Source organism: Rhamphochromis sp. 'chilingali' (genome assembly GCF_963969265.1).
Source record: "Rhamphochromis sp. 'chilingali' genome assembly, chromosome: 16".
NCBI classification, from domain to species: Eukaryota; Metazoa; Chordata; class Actinopteri; order Cichliformes; family Cichlidae; genus Rhamphochromis; species Rhamphochromis sp. 'chilingali'.
The window spans coordinates 23,053,867-23,073,552 of NC_137943.1; the positions used below are offsets into that span (position 1 = coordinate 23,053,867).

The following is a 19,686-nucleotide window of genomic DNA, read 5'->3' on the forward strand; positions in this document are numbered from 1 at the left end:
CACCACACTCAATAATTACTGTCCACTGAATCTATCAGCGAAAGTTTTTTTCAAGATGAACTCAAGATCATCCAGCAGTATTGCAAGAGAGAAACAAGGTAACTTGCCCGAACACTTAAGGTCACGGGAACCAAGATGGACAAACATTTAAGCAAGCTCATATATATTTTTCATTTCATTTAAAACATCAAATAAACCAACAGAAAGCATAAATTCCTATCGCTACACTTTTCCTGGGTCTTATGGTACAACCACTAGACTAGGTGCCAAGAAAGAGAAAAGCATGACTTATAATTTGTGTTTTGCTGATAAAATCCTGAGCAATATTGTCAGCAAATTATTTTTCCATTACAGTATTTGGAGAATTTTCTCTCAAGATAGTCGAATGGTTTAATGCACAGTATTTAAAGAGAAACAAAGTCAATGTAGAAAATGACACAGAAAACAGTGGGCACAATTTTCAGGTTCACGTGTTCCATTATAGATTTAATATGATAACGGTGGTGCTGCAAGAGAGTTCAATGTAGCTGTTGCTTGTTTTACTATTGTTGTGTAGCATAACCTATAATATTGAAAATTGCAAAATAATGAGTAAAGTTTTAAAATAAATATGAAGTACAAAGAATAATACTTACATCCAAAGTACAGTGGAGTAGAGGCAAAAGTAATAAATGTTGAGCTCATAAAAGAGGTCAAAGAAACAAAACTAAACTCAGGCAAACAACTGCAAACTTAACAAACCAAATGACTGCCCAAACAAACATAACTGACCTCAACAGGAAATGACACAAGGGTATATATAATGGCTGATCAGACCACTATCACACATGAGGGGTAAGTAAACAGAACACAATCATAAACCACAAAAACAATGCAGTACAGTCTAGTTTGTTAATAAACAAAGAAGAAAATCAAAACCACTAAGCCCTAAAATCAAATATTTAATCAAATACAAAGCATAGCAACATGCATAGCTCTAATTTCTAATTTTTTATTGGATTTGTTGACAGATCTGAGAACTGAAAGCTGCATAGAATTATGTTTCATAAGTAATAAGAGTAAATGTGAAGAAAATCATAGAGGACAAACTGTGAATCTTCTGTGAATTAGATTTCTTGTACCCATCTATAGTTTCAGAGTTCCTTGATCTACGGTGCAATTGATTTTATTTGTCTTGTTTCTTTTTTGGGTATCTTTAATGTTTCAAGCTAAAGTTCACCTAATATAAAGTAAACAATAGAACAGTTACATTGCCCTACAATGCATGTTCGGTACATTTTCCTCATTGTGAGAAAGTGAGTTTTCTTTTTATTAAGTATTTTCACTGCTTCAGAAACAGAAACACTTGAATAAATTATTGCTAGTTTTGGTCTAAAACATGTTTTTCGGTCGCTCCTATGAATGCAACAGCGTATAATTTTAAAGCATCATGGTCTCTGAAACAAAACCTTTCATCAAAAGAATTCAATTACTGTTAGCGGTGAATAAACCAAACCACTTTTACAAGTTATTGCTTTGTTTTTGGAAAAGAATGATCACACATTCAAGATAAAATGTGTGGTGACCCACTAGAGGGCTCCACTCACACCCAAGCTGGGAGGAAAGATTCTGCTGTGTTTTGGCGCAATATGCTCAGTTCATGTTTGGAGGTGAATAAAGTTGGAGTGTAAAACTAGAGCTCCTGTGTCGTGTGTCACATGCCTCCATGAACGTTATTTTCCATTTATATCCAATGAAGAAATACTAACCTAACCAGTAGATAAATGTAATGGGTGTATAAAATAAAGCATTTTCGCTAGTTAAGTAGTCAAAGGAGCTTGCAAAGAAAAGCGTCTGGACTTCTTTAAGTTGCTTGAAGACATTTCACCTCTCATCCGAGAAGCTTCTTCAGTTCTAAGGTCAAATGGTGGAGAGTCTCAGATTTAAACCTAGTGGGAGAAACCCCCCACAGAGGGACAAAAGGACCCCCCGATGATCCTCTAATCGTGTGAGCAAAGGTGTGAAACTGGGTGTGGGTCCCAATCAGCCAGGGTTTCGGGTGAGTTCATTGTGAAACCTGGCCCCACCTTATCATGTGAATTCCTGAGGTCAGATGGCCCAGGATGTGAGTGGGCGTTCAGGCGTCTGGGGAGGGAACTCAAAACTGAATTATAGATGGCAGACAGTTGGTGTCGTAAACCACCGCCTCTGTTCAAAGATGGTCACTCACAGTGGACATAGATGGCTTCTTTCACTCCTCTTTCAAGCCATCTCTGTCCAAAATGTGAACATTGGCATCCTCGAAAGAGTGTCCTTTAGCCTTTAGATGCAGATGGACTGCTGAGTCTTGTCCTGTGGAGGTGGCTCTTCTGTGTTGTGCCATACGTTTGTGAAGTGGCTGCTTGGTCTCTCCAATGTAGAGGTCTGGGCATTCCTCGCTGCACTGCACTAACTAGTGTAACCAGACATTATGCTCAGACATTGTAAACTAAGCAAAGGAAGTACTAGAATAAATCCGATGAATCTTTTGGCAAAAGTGAAACCGATATTTTATTCTTGTAAATAAACTTTAATCAAATTGTTTCATTTCCTGTGATAGAGGTCTTGTGATCAAGATTTCAAAGACAAAATGGATCAGTAGGACATGCGACAGTATTTGCATTATTTACAATCAACTACACATCCCAACTTTGGTTAACACACAAAAATCAATCTACATCTATCCATGTAGAGCTATTCTAACATTTATATTTGTAAAAAATAAAAATTAAAAATTAAAAAATGTATGGATTAAAATTACTGATCAGTTATCTTTTAATTGGGAGTTTTTATTATTTAAAAAAAACACAAAATTAAATATCAAATAAGATTATCTAAAAATATGCCACTTACTGCTAACTGACTAAATAAAACTAAATTTTCTAAATCAGAGCTCTATTAGATTATGCAGGTATACACATTAAACAGTTAGTTGTGAGTTCCCATCATATGCATTTGATACCAATTAATTTTCACCCACCACACCAGCCTGGACCTGTTCATTGTTAAAGAACATCGGGTTATCAAAGGTAGTTAAGTTTTCAGAGATGGACTGGCAGATACCAGACTTTTTCAACAGGAAGATGATGATGACTATCCCTATGGCAGTCACAGTAATGCCAAGCAAAACCTCCAAAACCATGTGGCCATTGGCTTTAGGATCCTCTATAGAAGAACTTGCTGTATAGATTGAGCACATAGATTAGTCCAACTAAATTATAAATGTAAGACAAATATAAAAAAAGACACAACTTACCAATTGTTGTTGGTGCTTGTAATACTAAAAAGAAGATTTAAAAAAGATAAAAATTTCTGTGTCACTGCAGGGACTGGTACTGTAATGCTAAATCAATTGAAACTAGTGCTGTCAGTGTTAATCTTGTTAAAATGTTGTTAAATGTTGCATAACTGCATTAACGCGGCAAATCTCCGTTAGCGAGTTAACGCGGATTGCCCCGTGTGAGGGCTGCACGGTGTCAACGCGTTAGCGTGGTTAGGTTGTTAACGCATTAGCGCCATGCAGCTCCTCCCACATGGCGATCCGCGTTAACTTGCTAACGGAGAACCGCCGCGTTAATGCGGTTATGGTGTTAACATCATTTTAACAAGATTAACGCTGACAGCACTAATTGAAACATGTTGTTAGGTGTATGTGTTGCACATTTGTGCTATTACAAAACCATTTTTTAAATTTCTGGACTTACCTTTAGGTGCTTTACAAATAAATCCCTTGCTACTATACACCCTGCCTGTTGTCCAACTCCCATCTAGAGATGCAATTGCTCCATAGGTTCCAAAACCGCCAGGCTCATTTGGACCCCAGTTAATGAAGTCAATGGCTGTTTTATCCAACCATTTCCACAAGCCTAGAAACAAACAGAATTTCTCTTTTGCTCTAGTTCAGTTGCAAGAAAACTGGTACTTTATTTTTACTCTTGCAATAGGAAATATGTATGAAGGGGAATAACTTGAAAAGTTACATTAATTCGCCACTTCAGAGCAGTAGAAGTGACTGAAAACACAACACTAGCACCTTAATGCTCCACTACCAAATGTTCATAGTTGTGTTTGGCAGTTTGCTTTTTTCCCCTCCTTCTTAATGGTCAATAGGTGACGAGTCATCGGTAGCCAAAAGAAGTGTGGATGTCTAGAAGTCTGAAGTAATCACTGAGTTTGTCTCAATTGTTTGTTTCATGTCTTTCTGAATGCAACATGAAACATTAATCATTTGGGGAAATTTGATCTCTGGGGATCTGTCCAAAGGCTGGTCTACCTTGTAAGTAACAAGTCACTGCAGAGAGTCCAGGAAAATCACTTTCTCAATCACAGCAACCTGTCACTAATCACATGTTATATTAAAACACTAAGATTGTGTTAATTAACACTCAGCTTGAATCTTCAGCATGGGACCGAATCAGAATCAGAGAAACTTTATTTATTGCCAAGGGGCAATTAAGATACAACAGAGCAGCATGACATTGAAGATAAGGACAGGGCATAAACAGCCAATAAGAATGAGATAATAAATACACTAGCACCAGACAGACTAACCAGATATTTTATGTCACGGTTACAATTACAATTTTCAGTTTATGTGTTCTGTTTTTATTTATCTTCAAGTATACATTAATATTTTTCTATGAAAGAGTGGAAAAAATGACTGTACCTTTGTGAGTCTGATACATGCCAATCCAGAAAAGGGGTTGGCTGTCTTTAAAGACTAGCACGTTGTTAAAAATGAATCTTTGCTCAGCAGGATTTTCAATGCTGGTTAGAGTTCCACCTTGACCAACAAAAGATAAACAAACTGTTAAATCCAAACACAGCTGATGGACTGGGAATTTGCATTACACCATTCCCATATCCTTACCATATCTTATACATAGTGCAGATGCATCTCCCCAGTCAAAACTTCCTTTGACAAAGAGGTAACAATAACCCTTGAAGGGTATCCAGGTATAACCAGTTCTTGATGCTGGGTCTTCAGGGCAATTTCCTGGAAAACTGACTGATTCTGTTGACTCTGTTGGTGGAACATCTGTGAATTAAAAAGTAACCAGATATATAGTTTAAATCCAATGAGCATTCAAGCATCTTTAATTGGTACTGATATACAATAAACAAACTATGTCAGATCTAAAATAGGGAAATAAAAAAAAAAAGTTCATAGCACCAGAAATGTAGGATCGCTTTATCAGATTTTACATGAGCCCTACCTGTAGACTTCATACAAACACTGGCCATGTTGTGAGCACAATCAGCAGTCTTCCATTTTCCATTTTCATTATTCACATACACACAAGATTGTTGCATTTCTGGTTCAAATCGATCCCAGTTGGAAAAGGTCATTTCCCAGCCGTCAATAGGTCTGAAATATCCAGTCTGAAGGAAAAAGATGAAGATGATATATAACATGCTCCATGCTTCACTGCTTCACTGGGTGAATGGGTTAAATGCAGAGTGTAAATTCCCTACAGGGGATTTATTAAAATCAGGTACATTAGCAAAACTAAATAATTACGCAAACATTTACATTAGTAAAGTTACAAGTAGATTAGGTGAAACCATTTGTGTGCTGTACCTGCTTTTTGTTCAGTCCAATCCACAAAGGACCTTCCATTTCCAAAGCCATCAGCTCAACATAGACCTGTGACCACTCATTTCGCAAGCTAGCCAGGTTAGCGCCATCAAGCTCACAGTACTTTTTGGCTGAATCCCAGTTCATTTTCTGAGTAACAACTTTGATTGAATCATTAAGTATTTTCACATAGCCATTGTTAGCTGTTGGTTCAGGGGAGTCTGGGAGAGATGGATCTGTGCACAGTAAAAATAAATAAAATGGTTAAAAAACTTCAATTTTAATTTGCTTCATCTATGTCTGAAGGCTAGAATATTGTTCTGCTTCCGAGAAGAAATTACTTATTTGCCCAATTGTGACACTATTCTGTTGGAATAACGCTAAATTAAAAAAAACAAAAAAACAAAACCTGAGGAGCACTATGAAATACTACATTCAAGACAAATAATACAGAGCATGAACTTAAATCATCTCTTAAATTCAAAATAAAAACTCAAAACGTTGATTTGAAGACCCAGGACCATGACACAAAATGCACTGATAGTTAGTCAAACATTTTTTTCCAAACAATATACTAACTTCTGTGTTCTAATGTGGCAGCAATACAACACATTCTTGAACATGTGTAATTAGCTCATTGTACTCAGTTGGCCTCCACAGTCACCAGATTTCAACCCAATAGAGCACCTTAGGGATATGATGGAACAGGAGGAGCTACATACATAGAGCTACAGCATTTTTCTGATGCACTACAGTATAAAAATACAATTAAATAAATATATATAACAAGCATTTGAAAATCTTGGCTCACCAAGATTACGAAGACAAATATATCCATTTTTGTCACTGCAGGACCTTTGGTCCCATTTCCCAATACCAGTGGTACGATCAGTTGTCATCACAGCACATCCTCTCTGGTGAGACAGACAGAATAGAAATAAAGAAACTAAGGTTATATCTGGATCTGTTTTGCTGGCCTTACTTTCCATATTTATGGTTTGTGTTTATTGCCAATACACTACTGTGAACAATTTCTTTAATTCATTATTAACCCTTATATACTTTTCAGGTCAAATTTGATGTGTTTTGACATTTGACCGGAGAAATGTCCTAAATGTCATTATTTTATTATGACATTTGATGACTAAACAAAAATAATACTACTTTAATTTTTTTTCCTTTTGGGGGGGGTGGGGTGTGGTTATTTATTATGTTTTGAATGTTGTACAGGTGCTACGAATTTTTGAACATTGAAGCTGTTCCAGGTCAATGGGGGTGTCAAATTCATAGGCTGCATCCTCCTGAGGCCGCATTTGTAGGCCGATTACATCACAGCGACGTCACAAAGGCTGTCCAAATTCGTAGAATCCTCCAAATGCAGCCGCCAAATGCGTCCTCCTTTTCCCCAGATTTGAAGGATGGGTTGGGTGTATCCTTCGTGGCCTACCATATCCCAGAATTCATAGCGCAGCCCAGCCAATTCCAGTTTCCAACAATGGTGGCAGCTACTAGTTTTAATATTACTCTTTTTACTCTTTCTGGGTCACAAAATATTTTTTTTTTACATATTTCCAGGCTTGAATGTAGCTGTGTAAACTTCAAATATCTGCTCGGTTTATCAAGATATCACATATTTGCAAAAGTGCTCCGACGTTTTTTGGAGACGTCTGTTACCCACCAGCTCGATAGCTAGCCAGGGCGAGAACAGCGAACTCCCGGCACATCGTTTTCAAACCCCCTTCTCATGAGAGAAAGGGACCTTCTGGTCAATAAAGGATTAGGCTGCACAGTATCTCTGCTGTTCCTAGGACTGCGTTGTTCTAACCTGAGATCTCGTATGTTGTTCCTGGGATCTGACGCACATACTCGCCAAGTTTGGGGGTCACTGCCCCGGGTGCCCTTGTTACCACTAGGACCACTGTTGCCTTCACTACGGGTGTCCTCCACTGCTTGTCCACAATACTATGGCTGGTTGGTTAGCCATCACCAGTTTGCCTGTCTGTATCTGGAAGTCCCAGACTTCCAGTTATGTAATGGATTGCTCATCCATTCCAGATAGACTATTTATCGTGCTAAATTGAGCTTTATTCAAAATTATTATTGTATCAATACTATGATGGAATTCTTGGTCTGGATCAAGATATAGAATACAAATAGTATGCAAGGGTAAATAATATTAACTGTTTTTTTTTTCAATGTGGCATAAGGAGAGTAGTTACCTTGGCATCTCTTGAGAAATAACCACGATGATCTCTCTGCAATGAAAATTAGGATATGAACTAGAGTGATATTTGAATATAAGGAGAAAGTATATTACATATAATGACAATTAAATAAAAAGCTCAATGTATCATGTGCTAGAATCATTAACTACACCAGACCTTTCTGTGAGTTGTAACAAATTAAGTGTTATTGCACCTTCCAGTTAAATAATCAAGTACCTCATCCTCATCATCCGTAAAAAACATCCAGTGCCCAGTCATCTGCAACTGAAGACTGGTACGTTAAACATGCTTAACAATGCACAGAAATACAGTGTATACAATTCAGATGCATACAAATGACTATAATGCTAATATTTTTTTGTTGTGGTAAAGTAGGGGGAATAACAAAACTGACAAGGTTAAACTTCAAGTACACTGATGACCACTCACAGAACGCCAGTTGGTGTACCGCACTGGTTGTCCATTGGTCCAGTAAAATGAATAACCAAGCAAATAATGTAAACCGATCCAGAGGTCTGTTGTAGGCGCGTCCAACATTTTAGAAGTCAAAAACACTAGAAATAATATAAAAAACAGACATTGTTTTGTGTTTGTCACAAATATATACTTATTTTGAATTTCATGTTAGCAGTTTAAATTAAGAAAATGGTAGGACAGGGCACTGTTGAGCACTGTGTGTCATCATTTACATTTATGGTTTTACATTATGGAGCCCTGCTCTCAAAAACTTACATAGATGTAACACTGCCTGTGTAGCTGGATTTAAGAAATAAGTGCTTAAAATTAAACTTTAAAAACACGTTTACTGCCATCTTCTGACAGTATGGAATGTTACATGACCAGTTTGGTTGGTTGGTTGGTTGTGGTCAATAGACTTAAATTAGTTTATGTTAGCTAACTAGTAACAGAACCAGTAATTCAAGAGAAAATAAAACTAAAAATCAGTTTAAGGGGATCACTTTTGTGCTGTCCCTGGCTGCAACTGCAACAAGGAGTTTTATGTTAAGAGACTGAGGATATACTGTCCACTTTTACTCTCCATTTTGTTAGCAGTGAAAGGCTGTATGCTGTTTGGCTAGCTGGACTGAAGCAGGAAAATCCACCTGTTAGCTGTAATGTTCAGGCTTAGAAAGCACTTTGTGAATGAGGACAGGGTGGAGGAAAGTCTCTGTGAGTCAGGTGACAGGTGGCTCACCAGACCAACAAACTGGAGTCAGTAAATTATTTTTCCTTGTCTGGCCAAGTGTATCCAGCAGCGCAATAAGCTGACGTGATCAGCACTATTTTATGCAATAAAATAGTCTCTTGTCCTACACACATCTAGACAGTTTACATCACAGGTTACTACATGCACATCACACAAAAGCATAACTATGTTTCTTAATGAAGCATGATTGGGAAACCCATCAGCATGTCTGCAGGGAAAATGTATGCGATAAAGAAAAGCAACCAAAAAACTGAGGGGATCAGAGGAAAAGATGCCAGACTTTATGGACACACTTTCATGTGTCCACTACATATTTTTCCTGGTAACATAAAATACATCTTTCTATTAGTATGACAGAGCATAAAAACACAAATAATGAATGGGTTCAGACTTTTTGACTCCTTTGTTATAAAAGAGAATGTATAATATAAAAAGGACAAACCTTGTACATGCTTTGAGAGAATAGAGGCCAGATTTCCTCCTTTGTTTTTGCATTGTGTTCTTGCTCCTTCCCACGTCTCTAATTCCCTGCTAATGATGCTGTAACACTGTAGTTGAAAAATGATCAGCTTGTGATACTTCAGATTTGCTCATTCTTATGCATAACTGTAGTTTTTAAAATGCAGTGTTATAACGCACTCATGAGTTACATCACATTTCTTTAGGAGACAATATTTAGGAGCGACTCTGACCTTTGAATTAAATTTTTTCCAGTCCTGTGGGCAGCCACCCTTTGGAAGAACAGTTGGTACCACTGAAATGTGCTCGGGCATTGAGCTATTGCGTTTACAAATGAAGGAAAGCTGAAATCCACAGTTATAATCATGCCAGAACCCTGTGAGCCGATTCCAAATATAAAATATTTTTTTGTAATTGAAAGAATAAATATGTAGATAATGGACTTCATTGGTGTTTTATACTCATGTTAATATTTGGATGAAAGCTAGTGAAAATGTATCAGCTTACTCACCCCTAGAGGGAGTAATAGCCACACAGTTCTCGTCATTGTTCTGGAAGTTGGGTTGATTTTCACTCCACGCTTGAAAGACGACTGGAGAATCATCCATCCAGCTTTTTGAAACACAAATTTTCAAAAACATAAATGTGCATACCTTCTACACTCACTGTGTGTTAGGAACAATTCAATTCAATTCAAAAATCTTTAAATAGTGCCAAATCACTTCTCATTAGGATGACCAGTCTAAACTATAGGATTTATCAAAAAAGGAAACTTCTAGTTTAGTTTTAAGTGTACTCCTAAAAGTAAAAAAGAGTTTCCACATCATGAATCAGTATTCCCATCATGTAATGGCTGCCTCCATCAGGATAATGAGCCATGTCACAAAGCTCAAATCATCTCAAGCTGGTTTCTCGAACTTGAAAGTGAGTTCACTGTACTCAAATGGCCTCCGCTGTCACCAGCTCTCAGTCCAATAGAACACTTTGGGATGTGGTTGTGTGATTTTATCATGGGGAAAGAAAAACAGCAAAAGTAAGAGAGAATTAACGATGATGTTTATCAAATGTGAAGCGTAGTTTCGAACTTTTTTTGCTGCTGGTTCAGTAAATTTTGGTTGGATAGTGACAAAACCCTGACCGACATCTCACAGATTCTGATGCCTAATTTTCAAATTGCAAATAACACAACACAGTGTTCAACAGGTAATATCGGCTATATGTCAACTATTTTTGTTAAGTTTCTTTCTCTTTTTACATTTTTATGTAATTTACTTAGAATGAGAATTTGCATATTAATGTTCAAGGCAGTCTAAGGAGCTTGGAAAGAAAAGCGTCTGGACTTCTTTAAGTTTCTTGAAGACATTTCACCTCTCAGCCGAGAAGCTTTTTGTGGAGAGTCCCAGATTTAAACTCTGTGGGAGTAACCCACCAAAGAGGGACAAAAGGATCCTCTGATGATCCTCTAATCACATGAGCCGAGGTGTGAAAACGGGTGTAGGTCACAATCAGCCAGGGTTTCGGGTGAGTTCATTGTGAAACCTAGCCTCACCCTACATGATTGGGTGGGGCTAGCCCATTGTTCATTAAGTAGTGCTGCTTTCAGTCATTATGCAAATGTACTGTTTATGAGGTTGGTGAAACCTGCAGTCAGCTGAGACTGAAGAAGCCACTTGGACATTTCTCCCACTGAAAACGCTCTGTACAGATGAACAGAATCAACTTTTTGGAATTTACTTAGAAACATTATTTGTTTTATACTCACGCAAATGTTCCATCAAGATCTACAATGAGGCCAATCCAGTAAGGGTGATGACCTGTGTCTTGTATCTAGCCCAGATATGTAGAAAGGAGGCTGAATCAGAAATATTTAACTTGTAGCATGACCTGAACTTAAATTCTGTGGAAATGGATGCTAGTAGTGTAGTACAGTATGTTGCTGCTCACCAGTTTCCATAGAAAGACCCTTTCAGCTTCACTGCTGATAGTTACCAAGTCACTATGCCTCTGCTGACAGTACCGACGAGCATCTTCCATGCCCATCTGATTTCTGTTAATATAATACTGATTCCTGTTCCATTCAAACCACCCATCTGATGTTTTATTATAGCCTGGAAATAGATCAAAACTTGCAATATGGATTATATTCACTATAACTGTTGTTTTTTTGATTTGTTGTTTTTTTAGGAAGACATAGTGGTTGTGTGGTTGAAAATTTAGTGGACTGAACAACAGATCAGCTATAGGTTTTAAAAAGTTAACCCACAATTGTAAGCTTTATTGTGCTTAGAAGAACAAAAAAAATGGAGATAAAGGTGATTTTCTTCAGGTTTGATGAAAAAAATGCCAGACTTACTTGGAGTGACGGGGTCTGGAGGCGGATTTGGGGTCATTCCTGTATTGTTATAAAATCATTTAAAAACAGTGCACTGGACAGAGAATTCGAGGTTCTGCAACACAGCTCTAAGCAGAGAATATGTTAAGAAATATGACTGTGCATCCTAGTGTTCAAGAACATGGGTACTAAACCAAGAAATTGTGCATATAGGAACAAACCAATCTGTACACAAAATCAGCTCCCAAATAAAGATTTTATCAATAGTTTGATGTTTACTCCAAAATCTGAGGACAATAAATCTTAGGAAGACATTGTGTGAAAGTTACTCTCACTGAGTTCACCTTCAACAAATGCATAAATGTGTTTGGTTAGCAATTTCACCTGCACGGATCTGGCACAGCCATTCGCTGTATTTCTCACAGTGTATGTCACTCCAAGATTGTCTTCTGAATATGCGCTCTGGTTTCATTTCCACACAAGACTCAACATTATTTTTATTGTTTGGCTCTCCAATCTTCCATTGTTGGAAATTTAGCTTTAAAAAGAAGGAAACAATGAAAAAAAGTTATTTAATTGCATCTTCTGAATAATGCATAAAAATGAACAACTTACTGGAGTTCCGTCGCTCCATACATAACCTGTGTCAGGATCTGGGGCACTAAGTCCAATCCAAGCTGCTTGTAATCTGTAATAGAAATTTACATTATTGATATAAACTTAAAAAATAATTGTTAGACATTTTCCAACTCATTAGTTATCTGTGGAAGAACTTGCTAGCAATTATTATTATTATTATTATTATTATTATTATTATTATTATTATTATTATTATTATTATTATTATTATTATAACAACTAGTTCTATTTTCTTTTATACTGTACCTAGGTACGGACTGAAGCTCAACAGAACTGTGGATGCTGAGCAGGTCTCCTCCGATAGCCCTGCAGTAATCTTTGGCTTCAAACCAGGTCTTCTTTTGTATAGAATACCTATCAAACAACTTAACACCAACCGACATAAAGATGCTCAGTGTGATTTGGTAATGTCAAGGTCACACAACTTTTATATACTGTGCAAAGGCTAAGATGTTGTATTCACGTGGGGTGATCAAAAGGTTACTGGACTTAAACATTAAAAAATATTACCCAATTAAATTTTTGTCAGGCTGCTGTTTTTAAATTGTTTTCTGGAAGTGCTGTTCTGATCATACACACTGTGCTCTCTGCAGTTTCAACTTAGACCTTAAACTTGCACAAACAGCAAAAAACAACTTCTGTTTTAAATTGGTGCAAATGTCTTACAAAAAGGATCAACACAGCTGATGGGAGCTGGGTCTGCTGCTATGACTGAGCAGTTTTCTGCAGGTTTTAGCTGAACAGTTTCCAACCACAATGACAGACTGCCGTGTGAAGAGCGAGACCAGAATTACCTGAACTGTAGCCTGAAACATGGTGTATGCTAGCATGCTAGCGTACACTACTATAGCGAGCCCTGAAAAACACAGCGGCACTTTGGCCGTACCAGCATAATCTTTGCTTGCCAACTTGAAACATTCCCAATTTTACCTCGCTGGAACATTGTCCACTTCGCAAAATGTAAAATTAAGTTGAGTATCACAACTGGAGGAGACCCAGCATGCACTGCAGAGTTACAAGCACAAAGGAAGATCACAGGACTGCAATGAAGTGATGTGAAAATAGAAGCTGGTTTAAAAGGGAGATTTAGCACATTTAAATCACTTTTATTGATCTATACTGGGAACTTTTTGATGACCCTTCATATATAAGTATATGATCTTGTCTTTAGTATGAGTTAGGACAACCTGATCAAATTAAGTTTTTCCTTGAGATTGTACCTTAAAACACCGGTTACTAAACCCCAGGCGAGTCCAGCCAGATGCACACTCAGGAGGGAAAAGAGTGGGTGGTGGAGGGGTTAAAACTGCCCCCTCGGCTAGGTGCTTACAGATGTATTTCTCCTTATTTGTGCAGGGCACCACATCCCAGAGGCCAGCAAAAATCCCAGTTTTCATCGCAACACAACCCTGTCTGTTCCCTTTCATTGTCAGAGAAATAATAAAAAATTTAGTTGTGAGGCTATGTTCTGCAATGTCTTACTGACGGAGTTAAATGTGTCACCATACCTGGCATTTCAGCATTCCAGTGTGTGAATCTCACTGAGTCTGTGTTGGTCCATACAAATTCTTCAGTATTTTTCTGGTTTGAAAGCCCCAGCCAAAAGTGTTTCTCTGGTCGCATCCCCACCAAGCTTACAAGAAATGCATTATCCACCCTGAAAATAATTTCAAGAGTACAGCCGTTTAAAAAGCTTCAAAAGTTGATGTGATTATTTATGTTTGTTTTTCGTTCACATTTTGTTTTGTGCGCTCAAAACATATGGAATAAAGACATGTAAAACAAATCTTACCCATTTGAAACATCAGCTAAGTAAGAAAGGGAACCTTTACAGTCATCTTTAGCTTCATCAAATGTTTTAGTCTGTATTCCTATAAAGTAGCAGTATGAGCCGTGTCTCCTCCACCCCTGGTTTGATGGAAAAGAAGATCATGAAGAAACACTGTAAATGATTCAGATTTTTAACAATGACAAGGAAAAGGAGATTTTTTTTAAAGCTCAGTTATGGTCAGTTCTTATTATGACCCAGCAGCTGTGTGGGGCTCCCACGAGTAATAATATGGAGCTTGAAATGAGTGAACAGGTTCAACGGTATTTGTCAAACATCGGTCATGTTAAAAATGACTGTCAACACGCTCAAGCAACCCAGTCCACTAACTTTCACCTAATTGTCTCATTGTACGAAATTATTCTTTAGCTTTAAATTTTGCAGAAAACAATATTCATTTAATTAAATAATCATTATTTCATGCAACCTCAACCCCAACCTAATAACTTCACAATTCTTATGGTTTATTTTTTAAACAAATTCATAATTATACCCACATTTTTGCAGCCTGTGTTTTGCTCCACTTCCTCTCCAGATGGTCTTAAGGCACTCATCTTCTTACAAATAAAGCCATGTTGCTCCTCGCATACAAGATCTGCCCAGTTTCCATTCTGTAACAAAGTACCATAAGTAGATCTGGAAGTACTGGTATTGGTATTTTTTAAACTTTACAAATTTAATGTCATATGTTAATGTAAATATTTATTGTATATGCTGTGCATTGTGTGTTCAGTATAGTATGTTGGAAGACAAAGACAGTGGTACAGTCTACAGTGTGCTTATGGACTGTTATATTTATTGCACAAAAGAGAGCGCGCTGATAAAGTGCAAACTGCATCCGGGACAGAAAAAAATGTATAACGCTCCTGACACAACTCACGCTCTTAGCAAACACCTGCACAGAAAGCAGATTGACCCCAATCCGGCAGGCAGAATCTGAGCTTCAACAGGTAACAAAAGTAATGAGAAGATGATTACACTGATCAGAACAAAGAAGGGAAATAACTCCAACATGGACAAACATCTGACCACACAGTGTGCACTTAATTTGCATGACTATAATGTTTTTGATATACTGCTCAGCAATGGTGGTGACTCTCAAAGCAGAGCCAATGAGAACCCGAAAAGAATTGATAAGAGAATCGACAAGTAATCGAATCAATGAGTAATATTGATAATGGAATCTGAATCACAAAATTATTATCTATTTCCATCCCTAGTGTTCGGAAATGCTCTACAGCCTCAGGTTGTATTGTATTGGTTATTGAATATTTGAGTTACTGTTGTCTTCTCAAAGTAGACAAAGCTGAAAGCATTCATCATCATTTTTGTTTTCCATTCTGATGCTCTGTTTAAACTTCAACGGCTCCCTATAAATGCACTGAGTTGCTGCCAAACTGCCTAATAAAGTGGCCAGTGAGTGTAGATTGAAGTAATATGTGCACCGTATGCACTCGATGATGCTGCGTACCTCTCCACGCATGAGAACACAGTCTTTTATTTCAGAAGACACAGCTGGTTTCCCAAACTCCCAGCTGGTGAAGGTGACAGTCGAGTGGTCAGACCAGTCAAATAACCCCTCTGTCTTCCTGTCATTCATTCCAATCCAAAGCTGATCAGTGGATGCTGCAGACGTTGGTTAAAAACAAAAGGACATTTTTGTATTTTTCCAAATCTACAAATGGATTACATGCATGTTAGAAAACATGTTCCATGCAGTTTGCTTGTTTTTATTCATGGTTGTAAATCTTTTGAATAACCTCAATGGTTTTTATATTTTTCTGATGTCAAAATATTGATTCAAGGAATAGAGACCAGCACCTGAGGATTTACAGGGATTTTTTGTTTTAATTATTTGTTCCTTAACAATGATCCTTTTTAAAATAAATATCCATACATACTATATCCAAGCTGAGAGATGATGAAGCTTTGGTCCTCCACACTGTGGATGCTCACTAAGTCTCCTCCATCCTGGTGGCAAGCTACCTGAGCCTCAGACCATGTTTTCTGAGCCTGATTCCTGTGGAAGCAGTGGCCATTGTAGTGTATCCAGGGGTTTGAACAAAAACCTGTCCCAGCTGATCATAAATAACAAAGTAATAAAATAAGTGTTGAGGAATATTTCAGTTATGCTATAACCAAAATCTGAAGAAAATTTTTTTATTTACCTCGTGTAGGAGCTTCTTCAGCCTCTTTACTGTAGCAGATGTAGCCCAGTTTATTGCTACAAGGTAAACTTTGCCAAAGGTACCGTACACTAGGATCAACAACTGCACAGTTGTATCCGGGATTAGGAAGTGGATGTCCTAAACATGATGATAGATATACTTTACATGTTAACTCTACAACAGTCTTATACCCGGGCTCCAATTTCTATCTTTCTTTTTGCAGATGCATTTCAGTTTTTTTCAGTTAACAAATTGTATATTTTCTATTAATATGTTTTATTGTTGCCGTCATAGAGAGTCAGGCTGTTCTGCCTCTTTCATGTCTTTATGCTAACTTAAACAGCTGTTTTACCAGTAATCTGCTAGAATATATTATATCACCTGAGTCCCATTTCATGTAACGGTAAGGCCTGCCATTTATCCATTTCCAGCCATGTTCTGGATCTAGGATGAGTCCAATCCAAAGTGTATTGCCCCCTTTCCATAGCAGTGCTGTTGGAGCCATTGAGTACAGAAATGAAAAAGAAAAAATGTCTTTCACTTTGCGTTAAATAAATCTCTAATTGTAACCTCTATCATCCCTGTTGGACAACATCTCCCACCCCACGCAGGAGACTCTGACAGCACTGAGCAGCTCCTTCAGTGGCAGTCTGCGGCACCCACGATGTGGGACGGGGAGATTTCGCAGGTCTTTCCTCCACACTGCTGTCAGACTCCACAACAAAGACTTCAACTGATCAAACACACACATCCACACATGTGCAATAGCAATAACACTAAGTGCAATACTCTTTCTGGCATCGTTGTATTATAGTGTATATTGTGTACATTATCTTATGGATATATTATTCCAGTGTTTTTTTCTTCTAATTTTTCTATGCAACTTTGCACTGTCCACTGCTGTAACAAAACAAATTTCCCACGCGTGGGACTAATAAAGGTTATCTTATCTTATCTTAACAATAATCAAAACTAGTGTTAATGTTCTTTTTTTTAAATGATGGGGGGAAAATCATGTAATTCATAACACAAAGATAAGAGATAAGAAAAGATAAGATAAACTCTGATTAGTCACACGTGTGAAATTTGTTGAGTCACGACAGAAAGTGGACAGTGCAAAGTTACAGGGAGCAACAGTCAAGAAAAACAATGGAATAGAATAAGATAAAAAGAACAATATACTATATAAAATAGAATAAAATACTATGTTTGGATACACATACTTTACAGGAGTTAAAGTATGCACATAAATACATGATCACTTTTTCAGTGTGTCCGAGGCAGATTACCTGTGATATAAGCCTGCTCGTGAGGATCATCGATGCTGAGAAGGGAAGCTCCCTGCTGTTTGCAGCTGACTTGTGCCTGGTGCCAAGTCAAAGCTGACTGTATGTTAAGCTGGTAATACGCTCCCGTTGTTGGGTGCATATTCCAGTCTTCCTTGGCTGTATATACAAAATGCATATATGTTTATAAGTCAAACTCATTTTAGATCATGGGTAACTTTAATCTTTAGTGGGCCTAACCAGTGAAACTCAACTTTCCTTCAATGCAATTCAAATATTATAGAAAAATTATCTTTTTTCTGGGGGGGGGGGGGGGGGGGGGCAGCTTTTCTGTCATTTAATTGTTTTTCTGTAATTTAACGACTTTGTTGTAGTATGAATAGAAATAGTGATTGAGTCATGATCAAGGAAAACTGGGAATATAAGAAAAGCAGCAGAACTTATCAAAATACAGTTAAAAGTTTAAAGTCTATGCACTTCTTCATATTTTCCAGAGTCTTCCAGTGGGTTGTTTTGGAGTCTTTCCCAGGCCAATTCTGGCTCCGGTCTTCAACAACACTGGTGCAATAGTAAAGGTAATACTTTACTTCTCTAACTTAATGTTGATTTTTTTTGCCTCTGTTCAGCTATGGGAGTTGACTTAAGTTAAAAGTATATAATAAATCAGTTAATCCTTGTAAGAGCTCTGAAAAATAATTGTAGGTCCTAATGGTTGAATTATTTCCTTCAATTGGTTTCATTACTCACACATGGTTGGGCAGTACCCCCAGCGTTCGCTTTGATAGTTTGTTTCAACTGCACACCAAAGACGCTTTTCCGAGGAGTCAAATTTAGTACAGTCTGAATACCACTGAGTTTTGTATAGAAAGGGAAACATACACGGCCTTCCCGCTGCATTTCCACCGATGGTAAAAAGCTCTAAAAGGTCAAATAAACAAACGAACAAAACAAAGACTGTAAAACACATTTATCACAAACAGCTTTAAGACATGAAGCTAGGTAGAAACCTGTGCATCCATTTAATACAACCCTCTTATCTAAGAAAAATTGCATTATACTCTTTTTCACATGGCACAATACCTCTATAAGTTCTTGTGCAGGCACCACTGGATGTTCCAGAAATTGTGAGGTGGTTATTTGGTCCTGTTGTCCTGGAGAGAATGGCTGTGTTATCTGCAGTGAGCTCAATGTAAAGCTCCTGGCCTTTGAGAGCGAACACTGTTTCGTTCTTGCATTCCCACTTTTGGAGCTCACTGGCTTCATCGCAATCGTAGAGGTTTACTTCACTGCCCACACTTTTTCCCTGGACACCCAGGCACTTGTTCCTCTGCAGAACCAGTAGTCGATCACCAGTTGTCCAGCGAATGTCATTGCAGTGGTTATTTGTTTTTATCAAACAAAAACCAGTGCCCCTGTTAGTTAGCTGAAATGGTGAGTCTGTTGAAAAATAATTGATATAAATTCACTTCATTTCCATGACTGGGATTGCTTTTGGTGCCTCATTGACTCTGAATCATTTCACTCTTCTTGCTGACAAGAAGAGCCAAATGATATGCTGACATAAATTTACAGGATAAACATGCTCGTTTTAAAAACACAGAGCAGAGGAAATCAATAAAATCTGACAAAAGATTAAAATTAAAAGTTGGATTACTGTACCATCTGAAGCCAAACAATAAAATGTTTGGATGAGGATCACAAAGATTTTACAAGTTATCCTCATTGTTAGTATTCCTGCAATTTGTATTAGAAAACTTTATACATGCATTTCTTGCAAAGTGTTTAAGGCTTGTGTGAATGACTGTTGACCACCAGTCCTAAGAGTATTATTTGTTCTGTCTCAGAGGAACAAGGAGGGCCTTGTCGACTTCCAGTATTACACAAATTACTACGTGATTGAAACTGAGTAATAAACAAATCAGTGTGTGAAACAGGAAGTGCTAGAA

At 37.6% G+C, this 19,686-nt stretch overlaps 1 protein-coding gene across 1 annotated transcript; it reads right to left on the reverse strand.

Annotated features, from left to right (window-relative positions):
- Positions 1-2,983: 2,983 nt before the first annotated feature.
- Positions 2,984-19,463, reverse strand: LOC308383479 (macrophage mannose receptor 1-like; the record flags this gene model as incomplete). The annotated part of the gene is made up of 32 exons (XM_080861453.1): positions 2,984-3,198; positions 3,275-3,298; positions 3,723-3,884; positions 4,685-4,801; positions 4,889-5,056; positions 5,235-5,400; positions 5,600-5,832; positions 6,408-6,510; positions 7,816-7,851; positions 8,038-8,085; positions 8,251-8,375; positions 9,471-9,576; positions 9,721-9,863; positions 9,999-10,099; positions 11,250-11,314; positions 11,432-11,595; positions 11,841-11,879; positions 12,204-12,357; positions 12,435-12,507; positions 12,705-12,823; positions 13,679-13,878; positions 13,967-14,115; positions 14,251-14,366; positions 14,784-14,897; positions 15,758-15,912; positions 16,188-16,364; positions 16,455-16,592; positions 16,836-16,946; positions 17,744-17,899; positions 18,488-18,658; positions 18,821-19,177; positions 19,400-19,463. 32 exons carry the CDS (start codon positions 19,461-19,463, stop codon positions 2,984-2,986), a joined length of 4,269 nt encoding a protein of 1,422 aa, XP_080717579.1.
- Between the last annotated feature and the right edge of the window lie 223 nt (positions 19,464-19,686).